This window comes from Trachurus trachurus, assembly GCF_905171665.1.
Source record: "Trachurus trachurus genome assembly, chromosome: 3".
Taxonomy (NCBI): Eukaryota; Metazoa; Chordata; class Actinopteri; order Carangiformes; family Carangidae; genus Trachurus; species Trachurus trachurus.
The window spans coordinates 21,051,859-21,074,637 of NC_139893.1; the positions used below are offsets into that span (position 1 = coordinate 21,051,859).

At 41.4% G+C, this 22,779-nt stretch overlaps 1 protein-coding gene across 1 annotated transcript in view; it reads right to left on the minus strand.

Annotated features, from left to right (window-relative positions):
* Positions 1-1,368: 1,368 nt before the first annotated feature.
* The window catches only part of chst8 (carbohydrate (N-acetylgalactosamine 4-0) sulfotransferase 8), a gene marked incomplete at both ends in the record, with an annotated part of 132,597 nt that continues 111,186 nt past the window's right edge, over positions 1,369-22,779 (minus strand). The window contains 2 exons of the mRNA XM_083996423.1: positions 1,369-2,514; positions 3,887-3,924. Of these exons, the coding sequence (XP_083852549.1) occupies positions 1,369-2,514; positions 3,887-3,924 (1,184 nt within the window). The remainder of the gene's footprint in view (positions 2,515-3,886; positions 3,925-22,779) is intronic.

The window sequence follows — 22,779 nt, forward strand, 5'->3', positions numbered from 1 at the left end:
CCACACTTTCAATGGTTATGCTAATTTAGTTTTCTTGAGACTTGTGGTTTTCAGCTGGTGGATATTTTGTTTTGGAAAGAAACTCCTCAGTTACACAACACTCTACACTGGTATTACTGAAAGAACTTTAATGACATCAAAAAAGGAAATAAAACATACCTTCACCAAGAAGCACTGAATATATATATTTTAGAAATACATAGAAAAATATATAGTCATCTGAATGCCCATTATACAATTGTACACAGTAGTGTCAGAAAAAAGCCTATATAGTGGAGTAGAAGAGATGTGATACATACAGGGGGTGTGGAGTTACTGACGGTGTGAGATCTGTAAGTGATAGCTGTTCAGGGAGTGTTGGGTATGATACATATTCTCTCTCTCATCCCAGTTGGAACAGTTTTGTGTGTGTCTGTTTTTGTAATTTGGTATCCAATCTTTACAGGAGAAACTGGATGGTTATAAATCAGCAACATTGACATGGCATTGAGAGATACTGGCAGCAACAACTTTGTACCCTGCAAACACCTGCATGTATTTAACAACCCAAGCAAATACTTCCAGTGACCGGGGGAACCTACAGCAGTGTATGTGTTAGACTAAAGCACGAACATACCCAACAGAGTTATTAGTACAAAAATGCTACAATAAGTGCACACAGCTTCCGAGTGGGCAGCACTTGACACATTTTCAAGATGTATACTATTTATAGTGTTTAATTTTGTTACATTTTATGTTTAGTAAATTCATTTACATGAAATATCTGTATTAGTAAGCTTTAGTACATCGAGGTATAGTGATGCCTCACTTGCTGTAAGTCAAATATTAAATGCAAATATTTCAAATTCATAAAAACAAGTTATAAAGTTACAAAATGCAGCAGGGTTGTTGATGATCACGGGCCAATCAACTAAAGAACTTAGATGCTAACATGAAATCCCACCCATGTATGGCCACTATGTTGGATTAAAATCACAAAAAACATTTGCTAATTTTATTTGACTCACAGTTAGGCATAATTTAAAGCCTGTTGAACAACTATAAACTTATTTTTTTATTTTATTTTATTTTTTATACTTCTACCTCACCATGTGCTATTAACCTTGCTTTTCAGGACAATTTAGGGCATTTAGTACGACGTCACATGGACCTTTTCATCTCGTAGTTGTCAAAAAAATGAAGATAGTCTGGTATAAATGTATTAATAAAAAAGCTTTTGTGAAATTCAGAGGAAGTTTGGTCTCTCTGATCTCTGCAAAGATTTATGTGAGCAGGTGAGTGAGCTTCTTTATGTGAACGTTACTATCATGGTATCATGGTCGGCGTAGTGGAATGTAACTGTGATCCAAGAGTCTTGAGAGGGATCAGTCAATATAAATCTTTAAAAGGCTTGGAGTAGTTAAACATCAGATAGTCCATGTAGTAGAAGTCATAAACCCGTTGTCTCTCCAGTGTACTGACCTGTGAGAAGTATGTTTGTGTGAGCTGCATAGAGGTCCTCTTGTCAGTTGGGTTCCTATCTTTAAAACTAGGCAGCGTGAGGTTGGATGGTGCCCCGGTCCATCGCAGGAGAAAGTTGGACTCTTCTTCCATGTTCTCAAACTTGCCTATGAAGTCGTAGTCTATGAGACAAGGGTTGCAGAGCTGGTTCGCTTGCTCCCAGTGGATGTCTATTCCCACGGGCCGGTGGACGTCCAGTAGGTACTGTACAAACTCCTTGAAGGTGACCCCACTGCCTGTCTTCAGGGCGGTCAAGGACGGGTTTACCCTGTATTTGGAGATGATGGGTTTCCCAAACAGTGAGTGGTAGTAGTTGTTTGGATTCTCAAACTTATCCCTGTAAGCCGACACCATCCTCTCCAAGGGTTCACGGACAAACATGACTTTGGTGTAGGTTTCCAGTCGGTGCTTGATTCCCTGTTGGTCAAAACTGTCAAGTTTCTTCAGGTGATGGCCATAGTGGACTGTGTCATGTTTAATGCTCTGAGTGTTGGGAGCCTTGCCCGCCAGCACCATCAGGGTCCTCTTCCAGTTGGAGCAGCCCGCCTTGGGCACCTGACAGTACAACAACTTATACTTGTCCTCCACAAAGAGGTGTCTCACATGATCACGTGTGATGGTCCTGGAGATGCTGCTTTTGTACTTAGCACACATCTCCTTCATCAGTTGCCGGCGGGCCACCAGGATATCAGAAAAAGAGGAGGAGGACAAGGACCAGGAGGATGAAGAGGAAGAGGAAGAGAAAGAGGAAGAGGAAGAGGAAGAGGAGGGTGAGGAAACATTATGGATGTTGTGACTGATTGGGGGGCTTGTTTTCAGCAATTTGCGTTGTCTTTTGGAGACGTGAAGGGAGCCTATGTCCTGTTCTCGGGACCCAGGGGCAGTTGACTGTCTACTCTTCTCAAAGTGTGGGAACTGCATTGGAGGGATTGGACTGGCCAGGACGTCTTCTGCTGCCCGATGGTCCAAGTCAGTGTCTGATTTTCCCCTCTCTTTGTCCTGAGTAGAAAGAGTCTATAAAACAGTGACAACACAGATTCCATTAGACAGTAGCAGATATGTATTTACTGTAGACCAAACCAACAACATTTTCATATGATAATGTGGATATATCTGCATATAATTCCATAAAAGTGGTAAATCTGAGTTCTATTATCAGAGTCACCCCCCCTCCCCCACACACGCACACACACACACGTACTCAAACTGTCCACTTGATGGTGCTGTTTCACTACACCATAAACAAAAGTCTAACTTTGTTACATTCAAATGTCAGAAACTGCCCAGTGCCACCCATGACCTATCAATAAACTGAGCTGTAATATCAAATAAATGTCTTATAAACACTTAATGGGGAATCTAAATTAGGATCATCTACTGCCTGATTACCATCAAATGATGCCCACGGCTATCATGCATTCTGACATTTTATTTCAATTAAATGCTGTAATGGCACCATAAAGCCAATGGACTGGATGTATAATTTTAATTTTACTACAGACAAGGTGATGAGACCGTCATGAATCTCGGCTCATCCCCCTCCTGACTTAAATGGCCAAATATTCCTTCATCTTCAGGGGGGAAAAAAGGGAGGGAATGGATCCCTGTCTGTTTAATGAGCAAAGCGAGTACGGGACAGCAACCTATACACTAGACATCACATACTTCGGGGTAAGCGCTGATGTAAGACACTCTTCTGATGCTGATGATCCCAGCAGAGATGAGAGCAAGCAGGGGTCAGCCGGTGAGAAGAAACTGTAGTGTGAGTGCTGCATATTTGATATGGAGACCTAGTGTATAGGCTGCCAGTTAAAAGTCCTCATGAATGCCTTTACAATGATACATGTTCATTTAGGACACTTTTCACCCCCTATAATCATTATTTAAATTCTCAGGGCCTTTAATTTGTCCAGGGACACGAAAACAGTTCTATGAGAACAGTTGCACAAAAATAAAGATCTTAAAATGCAAAGATTGTACAATAGGAAGAATAATCATAATTAGTTGTTAATATTATGCAGTTATTGATAAAACAACTTATATGATTTTTATTTATACAACCTGGCAATTTATACTTGAGTGTAACAGAATAATGGATTTAAACTAACAAATAACGCCAACAATGATGAAACAGAACAAAACATAAAACTACTGTAGGTGTGATCACACCCTCGGGAACCTGAGCCTGCTTCGCCTCAGACAGTTTACTGAGTAAAGTCTGACTGGCTGAATGCACAGTGTGAGGTCAGCCTCTCTACACAGATGCTATCAGACACGCTGAGAGGTACAAGGCCGAGAATCACTTTTTTCTTTTTTTTTTGCAACAGATAACAGGTGGGAGCAAACTGCGTATCTGTGTTTTGGGAGAAATGGAGTAAACACGTACCTCTCTGGACTGCCGCGGAGTGCTTCCAAGCTTCACGCCTGGGGAGAGAGAAGAGGAAAGAGACAAGAAAATCAGCACTTACTGTAAGTAAACAACATGTATTTTTGTCCTTGTGGAAGAGAGTGAGGTGCCTGTGATGCATCAGAGGCTCCAATAATTTAATGCTTCCTATCATTTAGCACATCTATGTTTGATCCCCGGCAAACCACCACTGCTCTGCTACTCCACAGAGGGAAGTCTGGTAGCTCTCTATCTGTGTAATGAGCTGCCACAAGCATGAAAAGTTGGTAAATGAGTTGTGCATTGAGGATGAAACAGGCAAAGAAAGGAAACAACAGAGAGGGAGGGGATGGAAATTAGTTATTTGTTTCAATTTGAGGGAAAGAAAGAAAGAAAGAGAGAGGGAAAGAAAGAAAGAAAGAAAGAAAGAAAGAAAGAAAGAAAGAAAGAAAGAAAGAAAGAAAGAAAGAAAGAAAGAAGGAAAGAAAGAAAGAAAGACATCAAAGTGAGAGGGCATGCAAAGAGAGGCAGTTGAAGTCTGACAGAGATGTAGATGCAGAGCAGAGGCAGGACAGACGAGGAGAAAGGTGCAGTTTGTTGAATTTCTCCAGGACAGCAGGAGAGTGATAGAGACACGACTGGATCTGTGGCGGCCTTGGAGACAGGTGCTATGTGTATTGGCAGATGTGCGGCAGCAGGACAGACGACATGTTTAGTGGTCTGTCTCCAGCTGGACATCTCCTTTCCTCAGGCCCCCCTCCCCCCCCGACAAATCCAGCTGATATGTAATCAGGCTGACAGCTCTGAGTGGGGCTACATGGCTGTCGATGGGGGGGGGGGGAAAGACACCTCTGCCTGAGTGGCCTGTCACTTCCAATTTGAGGGTGGAAGTGATAGGAACCTGCACGAGTGGGGGGGTGAGGAGGGGGCTGAAGATGCAGGCCACAACCTTCCCTAAGTGATGAGATCTGTAGAGCCCTATCTCGCACTTAACACGCCTCAGTAGGGAGGGAATAAAACGTGTTGCCCAGATACTATGTTGTCTTAGATTAGTATGCGCTGGAGAGCTCTGTGCTGCTGTCTGGCTCTGTCTGTTGAATCTTGTCTTCATTCTTCCGAACGAGACACTGGAGGAAGACGAGGAGGAGGAGGAAAAAGAAGAGGAGTGGGCTAAGGAGGTGGCGTCTGACATTTTCTAATCTTGTTTGGGTGCTGCTGTGCTATTTGATCTCCGAACCCTAATTATAGCTTGTGTAGGATGTGCATCATTGATATCAGTTTACAATGGCGCATACGATGCACATGAATATTTATCACAACATGCACAGAAGCCTTTGCCAGGGAAACATATCCAAACCTAACAATAGCAACGGTCTTTGGGTGTCACCTGCTCCACACTGCTCCACACTGATGGAGCAGTGCTAGCCCCTCGTAGCACTGACCATCTTGTCAAGATACACGCTTGGCTATCGATCCTGAAAACCCCATCAAGGTGGTAATTGAAATCTCCAAAGGTTTAATTGGTTCCCTTTAAGAGGTGTTTTGTCTGGTCTGTTGTTACAAGTTTGTCACAGCTGCTGATGTCAATGCTGTCACACTCTCACATTCTGTGTTGCACCTTGGGCTGCAGTAAAATTTTGAATGCTTTTTATTGCGCCGCTCTTCTGAATCACCAACGAGAATATATGAGGCAACCCACGTATTTGTGTTCTTTAATATTTGACCTTTATATATATTCTTTGTTCTGCAAACTGAAAGGTTTTGAGAAACAGGGAGAAATGAAAAGCAGAAAGGCTAAATTAGATTCAAGCCCCAGGCTTTGAACTAAGCATACAACACACCCACTTGTCCTGTTCAGCTCTCTGTGACAAAGGTATCTTGTTAAAGTTGTTTTGAAAATGACACTGACATGTCTTGATCCCATTTGTCTTAAATATCTGTTACAAACATAGTTTGAATTCTGGCTGTGAAAATGCAATATTCTCTCAAGCAGAGAGCCAAAATTACATTTCATGAGAGGAACATTTTTCCATGATAGAGTATAACTGAAACAAGTAATATAACAATGTAAACTGAATTTCAGTGGGATTTGTAAACATCATTTATCTCTGTAGTATCTATTTAGTTGAGGGTAATAGTTGCTATTTGATTGCAATTTCACACTCAGTCAATTCCATTCAGTATAACTATGCTATTGATTTTTACTGCTGTGCACTGAAACACTGATAAATTGTTAAGACTGAGGTTTCATCCTGTGAAGCAGGAAATTTGTCCTTGTAAATCCACATACAGATGCAGAAGCAACAGTAGTGCCCAGAGTTTTTCCAAAAATAATCTTAGACTGATTTTTTTTTTTTTTTTTGTCTAAGGTGTAATTTGGCAGGAGGTTGGGAGACATAAAAGGTTTATACTGGACAAAGATTAGTTGCTACTGTAGCATTAAAAAAACAAAAAAACAATTCTCTAGCACTAATGGGGAGATTTGGGATAAATGTACCAATTGGGGATTCTGTAAACAGTCTACCAATAAAGATGAGGATGCTTTTATTACCAGATATTAATTATCAAATGCCAGTAGCTTTGGTTTTGAAGCTCTGAAGGCTTTCAGTAAACCAATACAAATCTAAAAGCTAGTATTAACAGCACAGATAAAAGGAAGGCCTCAGGTGTTCTCTAATTTCTCAGACGATGCATGGGAGCCGATTTAAACGCAGAATAAACACTTGGGCCTTGTCCTTTGCTGCCCTCTAAAGTAACCTTGAGCATCCACCCTTCTCTCCCAGACAAAGCCTGTGAATATTCATGCAGATGACCCAACATTACTGCAAGGACCCACATATGCAAGGGCCACATCATTAGCGAATCCATTATCATCCCCCCCTCTCAAAAGACCCTTGTAAAAAAAGTCGCTATAAAGACACACATCAAACATCCTTTTCTCCGCCACCACCACAGAGGAGGAGCAGAGGACAAAAACAATGTGAAATAATGAGCTTGTTAAGTGTGGGATTGTGGCCTCTATGCTCAGGGAGAACTTTTTAAATGCTCAGTTTTAAACACAGACAGACCAGGAGGAGGCTTCGAGCCAGATGAGGCATGCCCGCTGTCCAGACCAGGCAGTCGTGCTGCGCCACCAAAAACCTTTCATTAGTCATTCAGCACACTGAGCCACTGTGACCCCAACCAGCTGCTCTCCCTTCTCGCTCCCCAACAAACCACCCACACCTATACTCTACCACAGTCCCTATAGGACTCATACCGTCTCTGGCTCTGCATACACACACACACCCTCCATTTGATTGTGCAGGAATACGGGGCTCTTGCATGTTGGTGTGGAGTAAAAACGCTGAAGAACAGAGGTATTAGGCGTTAAGCTCTGGTTCATTGATGTTTCAACTTGTTGTGGTACGAGATAAAACAGTGTTTCTGTTGGTGCTGGATTCCTCCAGGACTGGGCCAGAGAGCAGTTGCTTGGGAGGAGGAGGGGGAGGAGGAGTTGATGGGTAAGTAATCAGGGGTTTGGGATTGAAGACATGTTTGCAAAGATTCTCTAAAGACCAAACTTAGTGTGTATTATCATCTGAGGACCGGCTCATGACAGAAGGCTTTGATGGTTTAAGACTTAGGTTTTCATATTTCAAAGCACAGGTTTGGCTGAGAATGAATCACCAACACATCTTTAATCCAGCCAATTAGGTGCACTACTGTAAACGACACAAACAAGCAGGAGACCAGGAAACTTGAAGGACCCATGAATCCAAACTGGAATCAATTAGGGTGTAGGATTTTGTAATAGGAGAGAATAATGCATCAATGTTTCTAATGATTATTTGAAATTTCACATTCTAATCTGAAGTGTTGAATGTGAAACACACCGTCTAGTCTAGTATTGGACCTTGAGATAGTTTGTTTATATAAGACATTTCTGCATGTCAAGACTTAGGTCCAATGTCTTGTGATGGAAGATAAATTACAAATTCAATGCAGTACTTGTGTGCAGTATTTTTTAGTATTTCTTTCTTAAAACTTTACTGCAGATAGTAGAGACAACAGGCAATAAAGTAGAGAGTTCTCAGTTCATGGTCAGCTACAGTGGCGTCCACTTTACTTTAGTTCTGAGGGACATGCATTTAAAGGTTCAGCGTGTAATAATTGTCATGGTATATTGGCAAAATCATACTACCCATGAATATATTAGTATAAGTGTATAATCGCTATGAAATTAATTTAGTTTTCATAGCCTTATAATTCTTCTTTTATATACACATATATAAGTGTTGCCATCTTGTGCCGCAATGTTTGTACGGCTGTCCGAACGGATTGATCCAGCCAGCCAGAGAGCACGTTTCGCGAGTTTCGCATGCATAAATAAACCAACAAAGAAGAAGGCGGAAGGGAAGAAGGAGGAGGAAACAGCAGACATATCGTAAAAAGGTTTAGATCTTCAACTCATCGCTCCATGCTCTTGAAATACTCCCAGTCGTGGTAAACACGTTTTTTGTCCTTGGAGGCCACCGTCACTTTGCCGACGGGAGGGGTGAGTGCGAGCGAGTCATTGAGCGCTGCAAACTACAACTTGAATGTTAAATATCACGGTTTTACCTCCATATTACACACTGGACCTTTAATTCAAGTACTTGTATTTGTTAACTTCAGAAGGACAGATTGTACCCCGTCACCCAAGTTCATTTATCTAACAGCTTTACAATTTACTTTGCAGATTAACACGTGACAAAGAACACATATGATCAGCACTGCCATGTATCACACTGTCCACATGTTTATAGAATCGCTCCAACTCGTACCTGAGGGGAACTGCAGGGTTGGTTGATTTGATCAATTGCTTAAATTTTACAATATGAAAACTTTCACTTCAGCAGCGCTTTTATCTATCATGGCGTGTTACTTGCTTTGTAGTATTACTTCTACTGATCTTATTGCAAACATTCAGTGGCATTGCAGAGCAGTGTTCTTATACCTATGTATCACTTCTTGTACTGTATATAGATCAAGATGTATGTGTGGCCATAGCGGAGGTGTCATTTTGTGTTTGTTGCTCATTCTTGTTTCTCTCACATCACAGAGTGAATACCACATATCTGCAGGGGAGTTGGGCTGTTAATAAGCTACACACGACTTTGTCAGCTTCCAAGGCGTCTGGCAATTGAAATATTTTACTCTCCACTTCCTTAAGTGTGCCTCAGTCAGTGGGATTCCCACTCTCCTTATTGTCATACGGGACGACACAGTGATGGAGCGAAGTGGAGCAATTAGCTGGCATCAGAGGAAAGGCCTCAGCGAAAAGGTGATAAAGCATCAGATGTGAAGTGCCTTCTTCTCAGGCCAGATGAAAAAGCGGTTTCATTACTGATGCATTTTGTGTGGCGATAGCTTCTGTATTCATCTGACATTTGTGTTCCAGGCTCTGTGTCCTAATTACACATTATAGTCTGTGTTGTTTGTTTTGAATGCGGGGTAATTACAGGCTTTAGATTTATAGTGGAGGAGGTTTTTTTTTTTTTTTCCCTTTTGACTTCTGTCAATGCCATAGATCAGTGTTATATTCATGTTTGTGGCTTTCAATAAAAAAATGAAATACTTTGTGTAGTAAATTTTGTGATAAAATACATGTAATGTAATTTTGTAAACAGTTGTTTGCTAATCAGCGGCTTGTATGAAACTGCCTCTTGAGCTCCCCTCTTAAACCCAAACATGATATTCCTCTGACCTCCTCCTTTTTTACTGCCCCGCAGAGGGTGCACCTCAGGATATCTTTATTAGTGAAATCCATAAATTACATGATGTTCGCAGTGCCATGTATGGTTTTCTACCTTTGACCCCACATGAAGGTCATGTGTTGGGAAAACTCATAAATCGTCAGGGGTGTGCTCCCTCATTAGTTGAATTTCAAATGAAAAAAAAGGAAAAGGAGGACACCTCCTCCAATTCCCCGCCACATTAAATCAGTGTGCTTTCCACGCACCATAAATAACACATGCTTTGGCTCATAATTGTCTGTGGCAGAGCACAGGCTAAGCATACAAAGACTACATCAACATTCAGTGAGATAAAAACTGAGCTCAGTGGAAGACTATTTATGATATGAAGCTGCGGTGCTGCATTAACACCTTTGCACTATTTTCAGAGCACTTTGCTTTCCCTGCTCCGAGGCAGTGCAGCTGCTCCGCTCATGCATCATCACTTTGATCGTCACTACAAATCACAACTATGTATGAGTTTGCGAACGGGTTAAGTATGCTATATTATACAGTGGTGCGTTTACAGTATTAAAGCTCTGAGGCTACGTTATAGTGCTTTTAATGACTTCTAATGAACCTTTTAATGACTTTTACAAACATGATTCTCTGTGTCTCTCAGTGTAATTAAACGGCAAAATTGAGGCAATGGGATTTTTATCCACTAAATGAACATAGTGTATTGGACTTTAGGTATGAAATCCTTTGTATAGAAAAACAGCAGAAGTGCTTTGAATGATAAAGAAAAACTGCCTCTGCAGAGCAATATAGTCCTCAAATCTGCAATTTCTTTCTCATGCTGGTAACACTGGGCACTGAACACAGCAGGAGAGAAAATAATAAACTACACAAATAAGAAGCTAATGTAAGGGGGTGTCAAATGTGGCACTGATTACTGCTATGACAATTTATTTTGTCAACAATATTCTCACAGTCGATCCCGCTTGGGATATTTTCAAGGTTAGACTTTATAGGGCAGATTTCCATGGAAACAGTAGAGCGTCACAGAGCTGTATGTGGGGGCGTGGTGGGAGGTGGCTTGTTTTGATACCACTGGTAACTTGCATGAGGAGGGATGTGTAAACAAATGCTACCTGTCAGCTGTGAGCCCCGGGGTTAAGTGAATTATCTGGGACGAGATGAGGTGCAGTAGGCTTTAATTGACACATATCTTATTTAGATGCGGCAGTGCTCTTGACCTAGGCTCACACTGCAGTCTGTGTACCAATCCCCAGGGATAGTTAATGGGATACAAAACGGCTACACGGTAAGTGGAGTTTTCATTATGTTTTCGTTCTGGGTTTGCAGTCTGAAATTTTCCTTTTTCTTTTGGGGGAGAGTTCACACAGTTCAGATCTGCAGGAGAAGCTACAGTGTGCGCTCCTGGAGCTTGCACAGGCACAGCTACATAAAGAAGAGGATTCAAGAGAGGTGATGATGACATGAGAGATGTGCTCTGATGTTGCTGCAGACTGAGCTGAGTCAACTATTCAAAGAGGAAGAGACAACAAACAGACTGTGTGGAGAGAAGAGTGGCACTGTCAAACTTTACAGATGGCTGTGTGAACAGAGTAATAACAGGGATGTTGACTCTTATTTTACACTAATACTCCACTCATGTAGTATAATAAACACCACTATTACTAATAGGCCTGCTATAATGGAAGTCTTCCTGTTTGTTTCAATATAATGATATTTATTTTTTCTTTTAACCCTCGATGAAAATATACGAATGTAATGTGAAATTATAATTATATTCATACTGTTAGTGAAGAGATGCTCTGCTTTAGTTCCCCACACTGAAGTTGGTTCAACATGCCATACTATGGACAAACAATAAACTGGACTGGCCTTCAAAATAATGTCTTAATGTGAGGCTCCACATTATTCTGCGTTACACACACAAACATTAACGAGCCAGCCCATGTCTGTTGGATCTGCACTCTCTTAGTCAACAGACTAAGGGCAGTGAGGATTGATGACACGCTGCCGTTACCAACACAGCTGCATACAGGGCTGTGGTCTGACTCTCTATAATGTAAACCACATGTTTAGTACAAACCCTCTGTCTGTGAATATGCAGATGACACATCCTTGCAGTCCTCATTAACTTTGTTGTGGCCTGTGAAAAATTCAATACTGGAATCTCTTTACTTCCTTCCTTGCTTCACCTCAAGGTCTCACAAACAAAGGAAATGCTTGTCAATCTTCACACCGCAGAAACCATTTTTTTTCTCCGCAATCCATATTTCGGTATCACCTTAGACAATGACCTCATTTACAACCAGCACAACATCAACATCTGCTGTCATCAGGAAAAATCTGCACAGCCACAAATCTTCCTGCTGTACCTCACCATCATCCAGTCAGTCATGTAGAGAACAAGTCACTAAAAAATTGACACACAGCCACAGCCACAGCGTCCCCCCCCCCCCCCACACACACACACACCGACTATTTGTTTGAAATGGCCTCTTCTGCTCTAACCTGAAAAACACTCACAGCTGTGTGACTGCAGGACAACCATATACAAGAGGGCCTGTTTCAGCAAAAGCTTTATTCCCCCTTGATCCCCAATGCATTTTACATTCTAAATGAATAAATACACAGTGAATTAAAACGAAAAGGCGTGAAAACCTGCTGATTCAGCTCGTTTGGACACATCAGTTTAACATGGGTGAGGTCTGGATTGTGGACAGCTCCTGGTGCTGAAACAAGGACTGAATTTAACTTAAGCCAAACAGATGAAGGTAAAATCCACAAATTTCCCCTTTAATGGACTTACTTATTATTTGGATTGTAGCACAAACATCTTAAATATATTATCTAAAAGGAAAAAAATATTTTATTTGCTAAGTGCGACTGAAAAGGCCTGCCAGTCTGGACCTGGCTGAAAAGACACAGATGATTGTGTCTTTCTCTGTGTATTTTTGTAGTAGTGCTTCAGTTTTCATTATCCACTATATCAATTCCTAGATTTGAGAGTGACCTGATGGCTTTCACTGGAGAAGACATGCTGATTTGACTGTAGCCTTCATAAAATAATTCAAAATATAATTGCACTCCCTTGGTGCTGTGTTTTTTTTTCTTCTTTCTTTTCAAACAGTCATTTAAGGCTTTGTGTGCTGAACTTGGGGGGCAGAGGGGGTGATCAAATGAGTTGTTTGATGACCACTTTTAAGTAAGTATTTTTTTTTCCAATCACAATTTTTCATTTGTAGATTAAAGCCAGTGCCAAATCCTTTTATCATGACCTGTACACTGGCAGCGCGCTGAGGTGCTGTGATCTGATGCTGCTATGTCTTCGTTAAGCCTCCGCGTGCCCCTGTTCACCTCTATTTGCAGTGAGATTTGGAACTGGAATTGGCCCTGTCACTGTTTACCCTGTCCTCTCATTTGAGTTAGCTTCACGTTCTCTTACACACCCCTTGTTTTCCTGTCAGAGCACGACTGATTACAGCAGGGACTGATGAGTCCAGACATGTGAGTAAAGCACAGGGACTGTGGCTGAATGCTAAATGAATAGTTTGGGGACCGCCTCGACGCACTGGTGGATCAGCAGCTTCAGCTTCCAACCCACAGTTCATATTAGTCCATTACATGGGCATGAAGGAAGATTAAAGTCACTTAGAACAAAATGTAATCAAAGAAACTCTGTCTATATTCTTCTATTTCATTACAATTTGAAATGGGAATTAACACATAAGGCAAATAAAAAACAGCAAGTATGTAATTATGTCATCAGTGTAATTGCCTAATTACTTCCAATTACTTTAATTAAACAATTACTGAAAGGTAATTATTTTGCACCATCAACACATTAAAAACTTTATAAAGATACAAGACCAAAACTTTTATTGAGAGGAGGAAGATAGATTTAACAAATTGCTGTTTCCTAATATTTTAATTGGATTAGTTAGAAATACTCATGTTATTTTCATAAGGACATTTAGAAAGACATAGCCAATACAAAATCTATCCATCAATACTTTTTATAAGCTTAAAGAAATACAATATTTAAAAAAATAGGTGACCGTATTTTGTTTTCATATATATTTATTTTTATGTTTTAAAAAAAGATTATTTTATAAAAAACAAAGCAGTCATGGGTTGTGATTGAAGAGCAAAGTGTAATATTTTTGGCAGCAAGTACGGTGTCGATTAGGCAAGTATTTCTCCTGTGATTTACCACTTCATTTTAGGGGATTTGTTTTTAATGATTTTCTAGCAGCTGTGCTTGTTTGGTCGAGGTCAACAGGCAGGTTAGATCAAGTATCAACGTGTCAATGTCGTCGCTGAGCAGTTATTTCAAACTCAACCAGAATAGTCCTTGAATTTACGCATGCTGCCTAGAAGAGCTAATCCATTTCAGAGAAATAAATGATTAAATGTAGCTTAACCCTCATCAATATAGAAATGTAAATACCTCAAATTGATTAGCTGTCATCAGTGAATGCATTATGCGTTGGGAACAACAGGACTTCCACCTGGGTTCAGTGGCTCCGAGCAACTTATTTCTTTGTCAGTGGTCTTGAAAGCATCCATTCTCAACATGCCTGCTCGCCTCTCGGCTCCAAACACCCCTCACACACAGGACCAACACAGGCCTTCACAGTGACTCCTGATTAGCCTGGAGCATCTCCTGTTTTCTTTTTACCCGCCTCTGGTCTTGCCTCTGTTTATTCCCTCCATTATCATTCTTCCCCTCTTGCAGATGCTGGTGCTTTACTCCGTCCTCCCCAAGTGTCTTATCTTTTCTCCCCACCCTGCTCTGGTGCATCACCTATGGCCTCCAGTGTCCAACCTATAATTTCCTCTTGCTCTTGCTTCTGCCCTCAGCATTGCTCCCCAGCTTCGATCATGATAACCAACAAAACAATACAAAATAGCACCAAACAATAAACAGAGCAACATGCATACAAAATGTGTCCCATTACATTACACTGTGGCAGTCCCTGCCATCTACAGCACCACGCGGTGATAATGATGGAAATAATGACACTAAAAGTTTCCTTCTCAGACACTTTTACAGAAGCCTCTTGTCCCACAGTGCTCAGTGTGGTTGGGCTCTGACAGTCACTGAAGAGTGTGTGTGTGTGTGAGCACATCTGAACAGAGCAGCACTTACTCAGCCTCTCTGCAGCTCTGTGCTAATGAGAGGTGTGTGTATGTGTGTGTGTGAATACTGCAAAGGGCTGTCGCACTGACTGACACTCCCTTATGCCTGAAATAACTCTTACACACGTCAGGTGGCTGTTGCCCCAAGGTCCCCAGAGCTGAGGTGTCATTTAAGAAACACAGCTTGTTTTTGCTGCAGCTTACACTCTGCTGCCTGCCAGCGCCATGCTCTGCCTTTTATGGAGAAAACAAAAGCAAAAAAAGAGAAAAGAAATTATTTATAACTATATCTATATGTATGTAAAAATCAGCCATAAGTCGAATAAAAGGCAGTGACAGATGCTGAAATGAATACTGCAAATGTGTTTCAAGCCGAAGTCTGCAATTTCACACAACTCACACTATGCCGTTTCCTTCCACTTTTGTATTGAAGTTGAAAACTCTGCCACTGTTGATCATTAAATGACGCTTGAAAGAACACATGCTGTTTGGGGATGTTTTGCACTATAAAGATTTACTATGCTTGTCCCCGGATCTAAAAAACACTGCCGTATAAACCACCAAGGAAGCATGAGACAGTTCGCGAAAATTCACTTCATTTTATTCCGTTTGCTTCTCATTTTTCATTACACGTGAAACACCTGGTCAGGTATTCATAAATGACACAAAAAGCATCCATGGCAAAATGTCTTCGATCCGCCAACAGTTCTCAGGCTGAGCCTGTCTGATTACCTGGCTTCAGCATTTAAAATGCTCATTGAGCCCCGAGCCCTCCCTTGCTCTGCTATCTCAGACTCCTTTCTTCTCCCTGTCAGGGAAAATGCCAGAGAGGTGCAGTGAAAGCCGTGCTCCACTCCCAGGGCTGGTAATTTGACAGCGAGGAGAGAGGATGCAGAATAATTGGAATAGCATTTACTTGTCAATGTGACACTGACGGAGAGCTCAACATTTAACATATCCGACTGAATTTGGGTGAGATGGGTGGGGGGCAAAAAAAAAAAAAAATGCAAGTCAGAGATTCCTGGAATAGATTTCATAAGTTGCAAAGCTAAATCAGTTGTGGGTTAATCAGACAAACAGACATCTGACCTTTTGAGGCTCTGGGAGAACAAGCTGCAGTAATACAAATGATACATTTGGCCAAACTGTGGTGTTTGTGATGTTTTAAATTGGACCTAACTCAGTAGGGGAAGTTGCATCCACAGAAAGCAGGATGATGCAAAAAGTGAAACAGCAAGAAGCAACAAGCAATTTTTTGCTTGTCAAACGGCACAAACCAAAATCAAACAGCATTATGATGACATGACTGGCAGGTTTCACAGAACTTTTTAATTGGTTCCTTTCACTGAACAGTATCGTTTCACGGCTTCCAATGTGAAAGGAGTGAATCTTCCTATTAGCGCATGACACATGAGCAAAACAGCAAGAGACTATAAAAAAAGAAAAGAATAGAGAGCCCTCATCCTTCAACAAAAACGTCACATTAATTTTAGCAGCACGCTTGCTCTCATACAATTTGAAGAACATGGGCTGCCTTGTTGAGGTGATGCTGAGATGGATTCATTTAATCTTGCTTGCTTGTGTGTGTGTGAGAGAGAGAGTCAGCCAGTGATCTTGAGAGAAGCCCACAGAGCTGAATGCACCAGTAATCATCAAGACACAGACAAGACAATACAAGTGGTGGTTACATCCTCTTCGGTGGGTGCTGGCTAGCTAGTGAGGATGACGGCTGCTGCCAGTCTCAGAGTAGAGGGACAGCACAGTGTAATGAGCAGGATTACCAAGGGAGACTGGCAGGAATAGCATGGTATCAAAGGAAATCCAGTCAGTGAGGGATATTCAGACAGCACTCCCGTTCTTTTATTCATTGCCTGCGCGCCCAGAGTGACTCAGCTCACTCTCCTGCTGTCAAACCCTGTCATTATCCATTAGCGTGTTTCTGCCTTGCCGGGGACCGCCCACTGCTCCTGCTGGCATGTGTGGGTAGGTGTGTTCGTGTTTCTGTGTGTGTGTGCGCGCTCCATGATCAGGTAGCAAATGAACATGGCACTCATAGGTATGTTTGTGTGCGTTTCAGATCACAGTCTTTGTGTACACACTTGAGGTTAGGGTTTGCCCTGCAGGCTCCTGCTTGTGGGCAGGTTTGTTGATTGTTGTAGCCGTAGTAATTGCTTGTTAAAGCACTGTGGGTTTGATAAGCAGCGACAAAGCCTCTTTTAAGACCATTCAAGCAGATGGAGAAGATATAGATCACTTGCTGAGCGGTGAGAGCATGGCTCTGTGTCTATGAAGGTTTCCATATCTGGTTATAAGAAGCTGATTAGTTGTGTATCTGCATTTATTGACTGTATTTCCATGGAGAAGTAATATTTTTTCAAAGTCCAGTCACTATCATATTGAATTATGAAGATCTAATAATTGATAATTTGGTAAGAAAAATCGAGAATTAACTCAACAAGTGGGAGTATATACTCATTTAACCACATGTCTTCATTTTCTCTAGGATTTACCACTGTCAGACATATCTGCGTTAAATTAATATGTAGCATTCGTCGCTTTTGACTTTCTTCATGCATCAGTTGACATGTGAGCATTACAGAAGCAGGTTGAGAAACAAAACTGAGTGTGTAAGTGCTTTTCCTAAGAATAAAACTGGTCTAATATCACTTCCCTTTTATTTTTTCTTTACTTAAAATTTCAATGTAAAGGTCCTACATTCAGACATGAGAGGAAAAAGAAAAGAGAGTGGGGAGAAATGACAGGAATACGCCGAGTTACTCTGTTGTTCTGTACAGTCAATATATGAGCTGCAGTCCAGTTATCTAATTTGTGTCTGAATACTTCTCAAGACAGACAGGCAATGATAGAAGGAAACAAGGAAAGCATCGCCAAGTTTCAAGCTGTGACAAAGGATGCATGTCATTTAAAAATACCACTCGCAGACTCTCTTCATTAGCAGGTAGAAAATGTCAGACACTTTCATGAAACCTTGCTTGTTAGTTAATGAAGGCCAAGGCCTTTCTGAGTATGTCTGCAGGTGAACTACCAAGCAGCATTTCCTCCACTAAAAAAAGGTCATCTTTTAATTATTATACCTGTCACCACTATTGGGAGAGCTGAGAAACATTACTGCCACATTCACCTTCACACTTCTGCAGTTGTTCCACTTCTGTACGGTCACAAGTTGCACTAGTAACAAGACTACAACCTAGTATATGGCTGGACTATGTTGCATTTGCATTCTGCCAAATATCAGCCCATTACAGCTTCTCTCCTGCTCTCTGTGCTCACAAATACAGTGATTTCATACAGACAAAGCCCCAATAAAGCTGTTCTCATTGACACGCTTTGCTGTTTTGTCAAACAATGGAACAAGTGACTGAAACTCAACTCATACATGTTAACCAGCAGTCAATTCCAAGCTGCTGCTGATTTTTTTAATGATGATGGTGTCATGCAAAATCACCACAGTACACACAAGTACAAAACTAAATAACCTAAATAAATGTCCCAGCACTGGACCACATCTTAGCCTGGTCTAATTCTGGTCTCCACTTGTCTTTGTCTCTGTAACCCTGTTACCAGTGTCCTTTCCTGCCTAAAACCAGGGTGGCAACAATGCTTGTTTGAGAACAAATATATCCCATGAAGAGACTTCAACACTCAAAACCTGAAACATTTTCACATTGGTGATATATACACCCGGGACAGGCAAAATATATGCTTATGTTGTAGCTATCTTACATGTTATATAAATATATATCCATCCCAAAGCTGGTCAATATACAGTATATTGATATCAAGTTTTTCGTCCGTGGTGGCCCAGCCAAAAATAATTGCAAAAATCATTTTACCCTGCAGCTCATATTGAAAATTGTGATTCATCAGGACATGCACTCATGAGATGTCACGTTGCAAGGGCCCCAGTGCTTATGTGTAACTCCACAAACTTCGAGTATATGATAGTGTGTCTGTGTGTGCGTGTGTGTATGCGTATGTGTGTGATAAGGCTAAGAAGGCTGGGCCTAAGGCGTTGCTCCTCTTTTCTCTCTGCTCAGCTGTGTTCCCTGAGGAGGGCAGGCACCGGGCCAGAACTGCCGGGCTCGTAGAGATCCAGATAAGATGGACAGAGAGAGAGCGAGAAGAAGATGTGTGCATCAGTGCATGTGTGTGTAGGTGAATGTGTGAATGAAGGTGGGAGGCCAAACATATATCTTGTCAGGGAGAGAAAGGAAGAGTAAAATCAGATGAGAGAAAGACAGGAGCAAGAAGGAAGAAGAGGCCGGTATATTGAGAGAGAGAGAGAGTCTGGAGCGGGAGAGGATATTATCGAAAGAAAGAAAAAAACACCCTGCTCAAACGACTAGAGAGGAATAGAAAAAGAGGCTGGGGCAGTATGGCTGAGAGGCAATAGACAAAGTGCCAGAGAGAGTGATGGAAACAAAGAGTGAGGAAGGGAGAGGGGGAGAGAGAGAGAGAGAGAGAGAGAGAGAGAGAGAGAGAGAGAGAGAGAGAGAGAGAGAGAGAGAGAGAGAGAGAGAGAGCAGGCAGACTACAAATGAAATGAAGTGAGAGAGGTTCATGCCAGCAGTGAATTGTTTCAGGGCTTCTGTCAGCTGTGTCCACCTGAGGGGAAAGTCCTCTCCTGCCATCTGTAACACACAGCCTCAGCCCTCCCAACACCACTGATGATGTGATGTGATTTTTTAGTAACAGGCAGGATTTGAAAAAGGAAAAGTACGTCCCCTATGGTAACGACAATAGTTGTCTCATTTACTGTAGATGTCCTGTCTTTGTAGCTGGCAAAGTAGGAGGATGTGGAAATACCTGCAGTTGCCGTGGGAGTATGGGACTATGACGTATTCGGGCTAAGCCAACAGTGCCCTATAGAATGACTTTCTGAACAGCAATTATTCTACATGTGCTCTGCATTAAAACTGCATAAGCTGATTGTTTAGGTTCACTAGTGACAGTGAGCAAAAAGTTGCTTCTGTAGGCATCCAGCAGATACAGAGCAACCTTTGCATTAGCATAATATTTGCATATACTCTATCCTATCTGACTGTTTGGCTGATAGATGCAGCCAACTATGTTCATCAGCTACTGTAGTCTCTAGCTTTGTTTGCTGTTTGGTTCAAGGAAGCACACAACGAGTTTGTAAGAGCTTCTTGGCTGAAAACAGCTGCGTGCCACAGCTGGAAAGTATGCTCTTGAGAGCAGTGATGCTAAACTGAAACCGTAAGGTTGAGGGCCATAAAACCTATAGGCTGATTTGTGCAGCTTGAAAATACAGACGATATAATGGCTGTTGGACGGTTCGAAGCTGTGCAGTGTTGAAAAAACAAAAACACAGTTGTAGAGTAATAACTTACTTGTTGTATGAGTAATTAGTAATATGTTAGTGATATATATTTAGAGCCAAACACCCCCATGTACACAGGCAGGCCAACTATTCACATCCCCTGTGGCTCTTACGTGGTGGCCGTCCCCTGGTACATACAGTACTGAATCAACAGCCCACAATTACTGTGGCAGATCTCTCCAAAACTCAGCGATCAATCTAGGGAATTCAAAGAAAGAGAAACTTAAAATGCCAGTCACATAATTTTTTCTTTTGATGTAATTTTGTTCATTTTGTGCGATTAACTCAAAGTGAGATTAAAATGTCAGATAAAAAAAAGAGCGAGAAATAATCTGAAAGGCGAAATACTGTGGCTCTTCTTGGTTAACAGTTTCAAGTGGAGGAGAGAGAAGTGGGTCAAACTGCACTCAGATTGCATAAGTTGTAACACTACAGCACTGCCTCTTGAATGTTGTCTTTATTTTGCTTTTTAGTGTGGTCTAATTAAGAGGTTTATGCAGGAGCTGTAGAAGAAGAGGGAGAGTAGCCAACTGCGGCAACAACCGTCTCAATGTCATCAGTGTCTGAGAAAATGTATTTGATTAGAACAAGGCTCGAAGCTGACTAGAAGTGTTAAAGCAGAATAGGAGTGATACAACTGGTACTGGTAACCATTTCCCCTCCAAGTATTGGTTGATAGTATATAGATACACAACTCAGATTGAGTATAGTTAAACTGTATTCCCTCTATACAGAAAATACTTGGAATATTTACTTCAATATGGAAAACTAGTGGTGACTGAACAGTCAAATGATTTTGCAGAAGGTGAGCTTTAATATACAGTCCAGTTTCCAGTGCCCAGTGGGACCAGCCTGTCCAGATTGTCTACACTTGAATGAAAATGGAGACATAATGCTTCCTTTGCAATCACCAACAGTGCGCAGTGTTAATGTAAAGAATGAATAAGGCCACGGGGGGTGACGGAAACAGGAGAGCTGGTGTCAGGCTCAGATTGGAGGTCTGATTTATTGAAAGCAGTGTGTGCTGCTACAAAATTGGCTATTCATTGTACTATAAAGTGAGTCAGTACAAAAAAAGAAAGAAAAACTTCAGCCCTGTTATTTTGTCTGACACAATTTGGCTCAACCAGCTCAATAGAGTAGAGAGAATGAAGAGCTGCAATTCAAAGCGCTCATACGGGGAGAGACTCACTGTCCTTTAGCTGCTGTCACTGGCTTCTTCATGATGGGCATCTATGTACACTTACAATGTATGAGGTTAAGTCCACTGAGGTTAACTTTAACATGTAAGTATGATATCACATTGATATGCATGTATATTTTACTAGACATAGGGGTGAGAGCTAACAAGCTATGCTTCTTCTCACTCCTTTTCGAATATGCCACTTATTTTCCTTTTTTTTTCTTTCTTTTTTAAAATTATTTTTTGCTTCCTCAGTGTTCACTCTATATTGTGTTGGATAAGAATTTGATCAGTAGCAAATCAGGAAGCCTTTTACTATTTTCATATTCGAAATAAACATTACAAACAAACAAGTGGAAAAATGGAAAATAAATACTATCACTCTATAACTTTGCTGATGTTTGATTACATGGTGATGAAAATAGATGCAATGGTTTCACTTTATATCACAGCAGAAATGCTGGACAGTTATTCTTACCTTTTAGTTTTCTATTTTCTCTTACTTTTTATTCCTGTTGACAAAGTAGCATGCAGCAGGAAAACCCAGTACTACTGCCATTGTTCCCTTATGGCATAGTTGTGTTTATATTTTAATGCTGAGTGTGAAATGGTTTAAGGCTGTTTTTTGTTACTTTTTCCCAGTCCATTTTAACAATATAATGATAATTTAGCAAATTTGGGGTTTAGGTTTGATTCCAAACCTCTATAACGTTTCACGTCATGGTGATGATACAGGCCTTTAGGCTGTTTTGAGGATAAAGTTAACCTTCACCCCTCAGAGACTTTAGAGAAGCTTATTTGCTGGTGAACAGTGGAGCAGTGCAGTCCTGATGGGCAGCTGAGCTTCGCTTTGTGTTACTGTGCGTTGCAGAAAGTGTACACATCAGCTCTATACCCAGTCATCTTAGGTTAAAACTATGCAGTTTCTCCAACACTGTTATTGTGAAGCTTGCTGTTTGATGTTGCTGACCTAAAACTTTAAGCTTATTTTATCATTGCACTCACAGCGTCAGTGAAATGCCTACAATGAAAAAGTGAAAGAAGCTATTCCTTCCCCCTGCTGTGGCTACTTGCCTTTATAGTCGACTCTTTTTGTTTTGTTTTGTAGTGTGGTGTGCTATGAGACTGTGTGATGCAGAACTTGGCCGGTTTCTACCCTCAACGGGTCGATCGACTGACAGCTCTGATGTTGCATGAAAAGCAGGTTCGACTGATGAGGGCTTCGGCCAAGCAGGAGCTTGGCCGGCGGAGCGTTGCCAGAGCGGCAGCTCTATGGGAGATCTGATGTTATTGAATGGGGTTCACTTTGAACTCAGTGCCTTGCTCAGTGGCAGACAATGGACCAACAGTATAACAAATATACCAGTTCCTCAGTTTGTGTAATGTCGACAGCCAGGACAGAAACCCTGGTGGGCTATTTTGAAGGGGGGAGGGTGGGTGAAGGATGGAAGAGAAGAGACTGGGAGACAGAAAG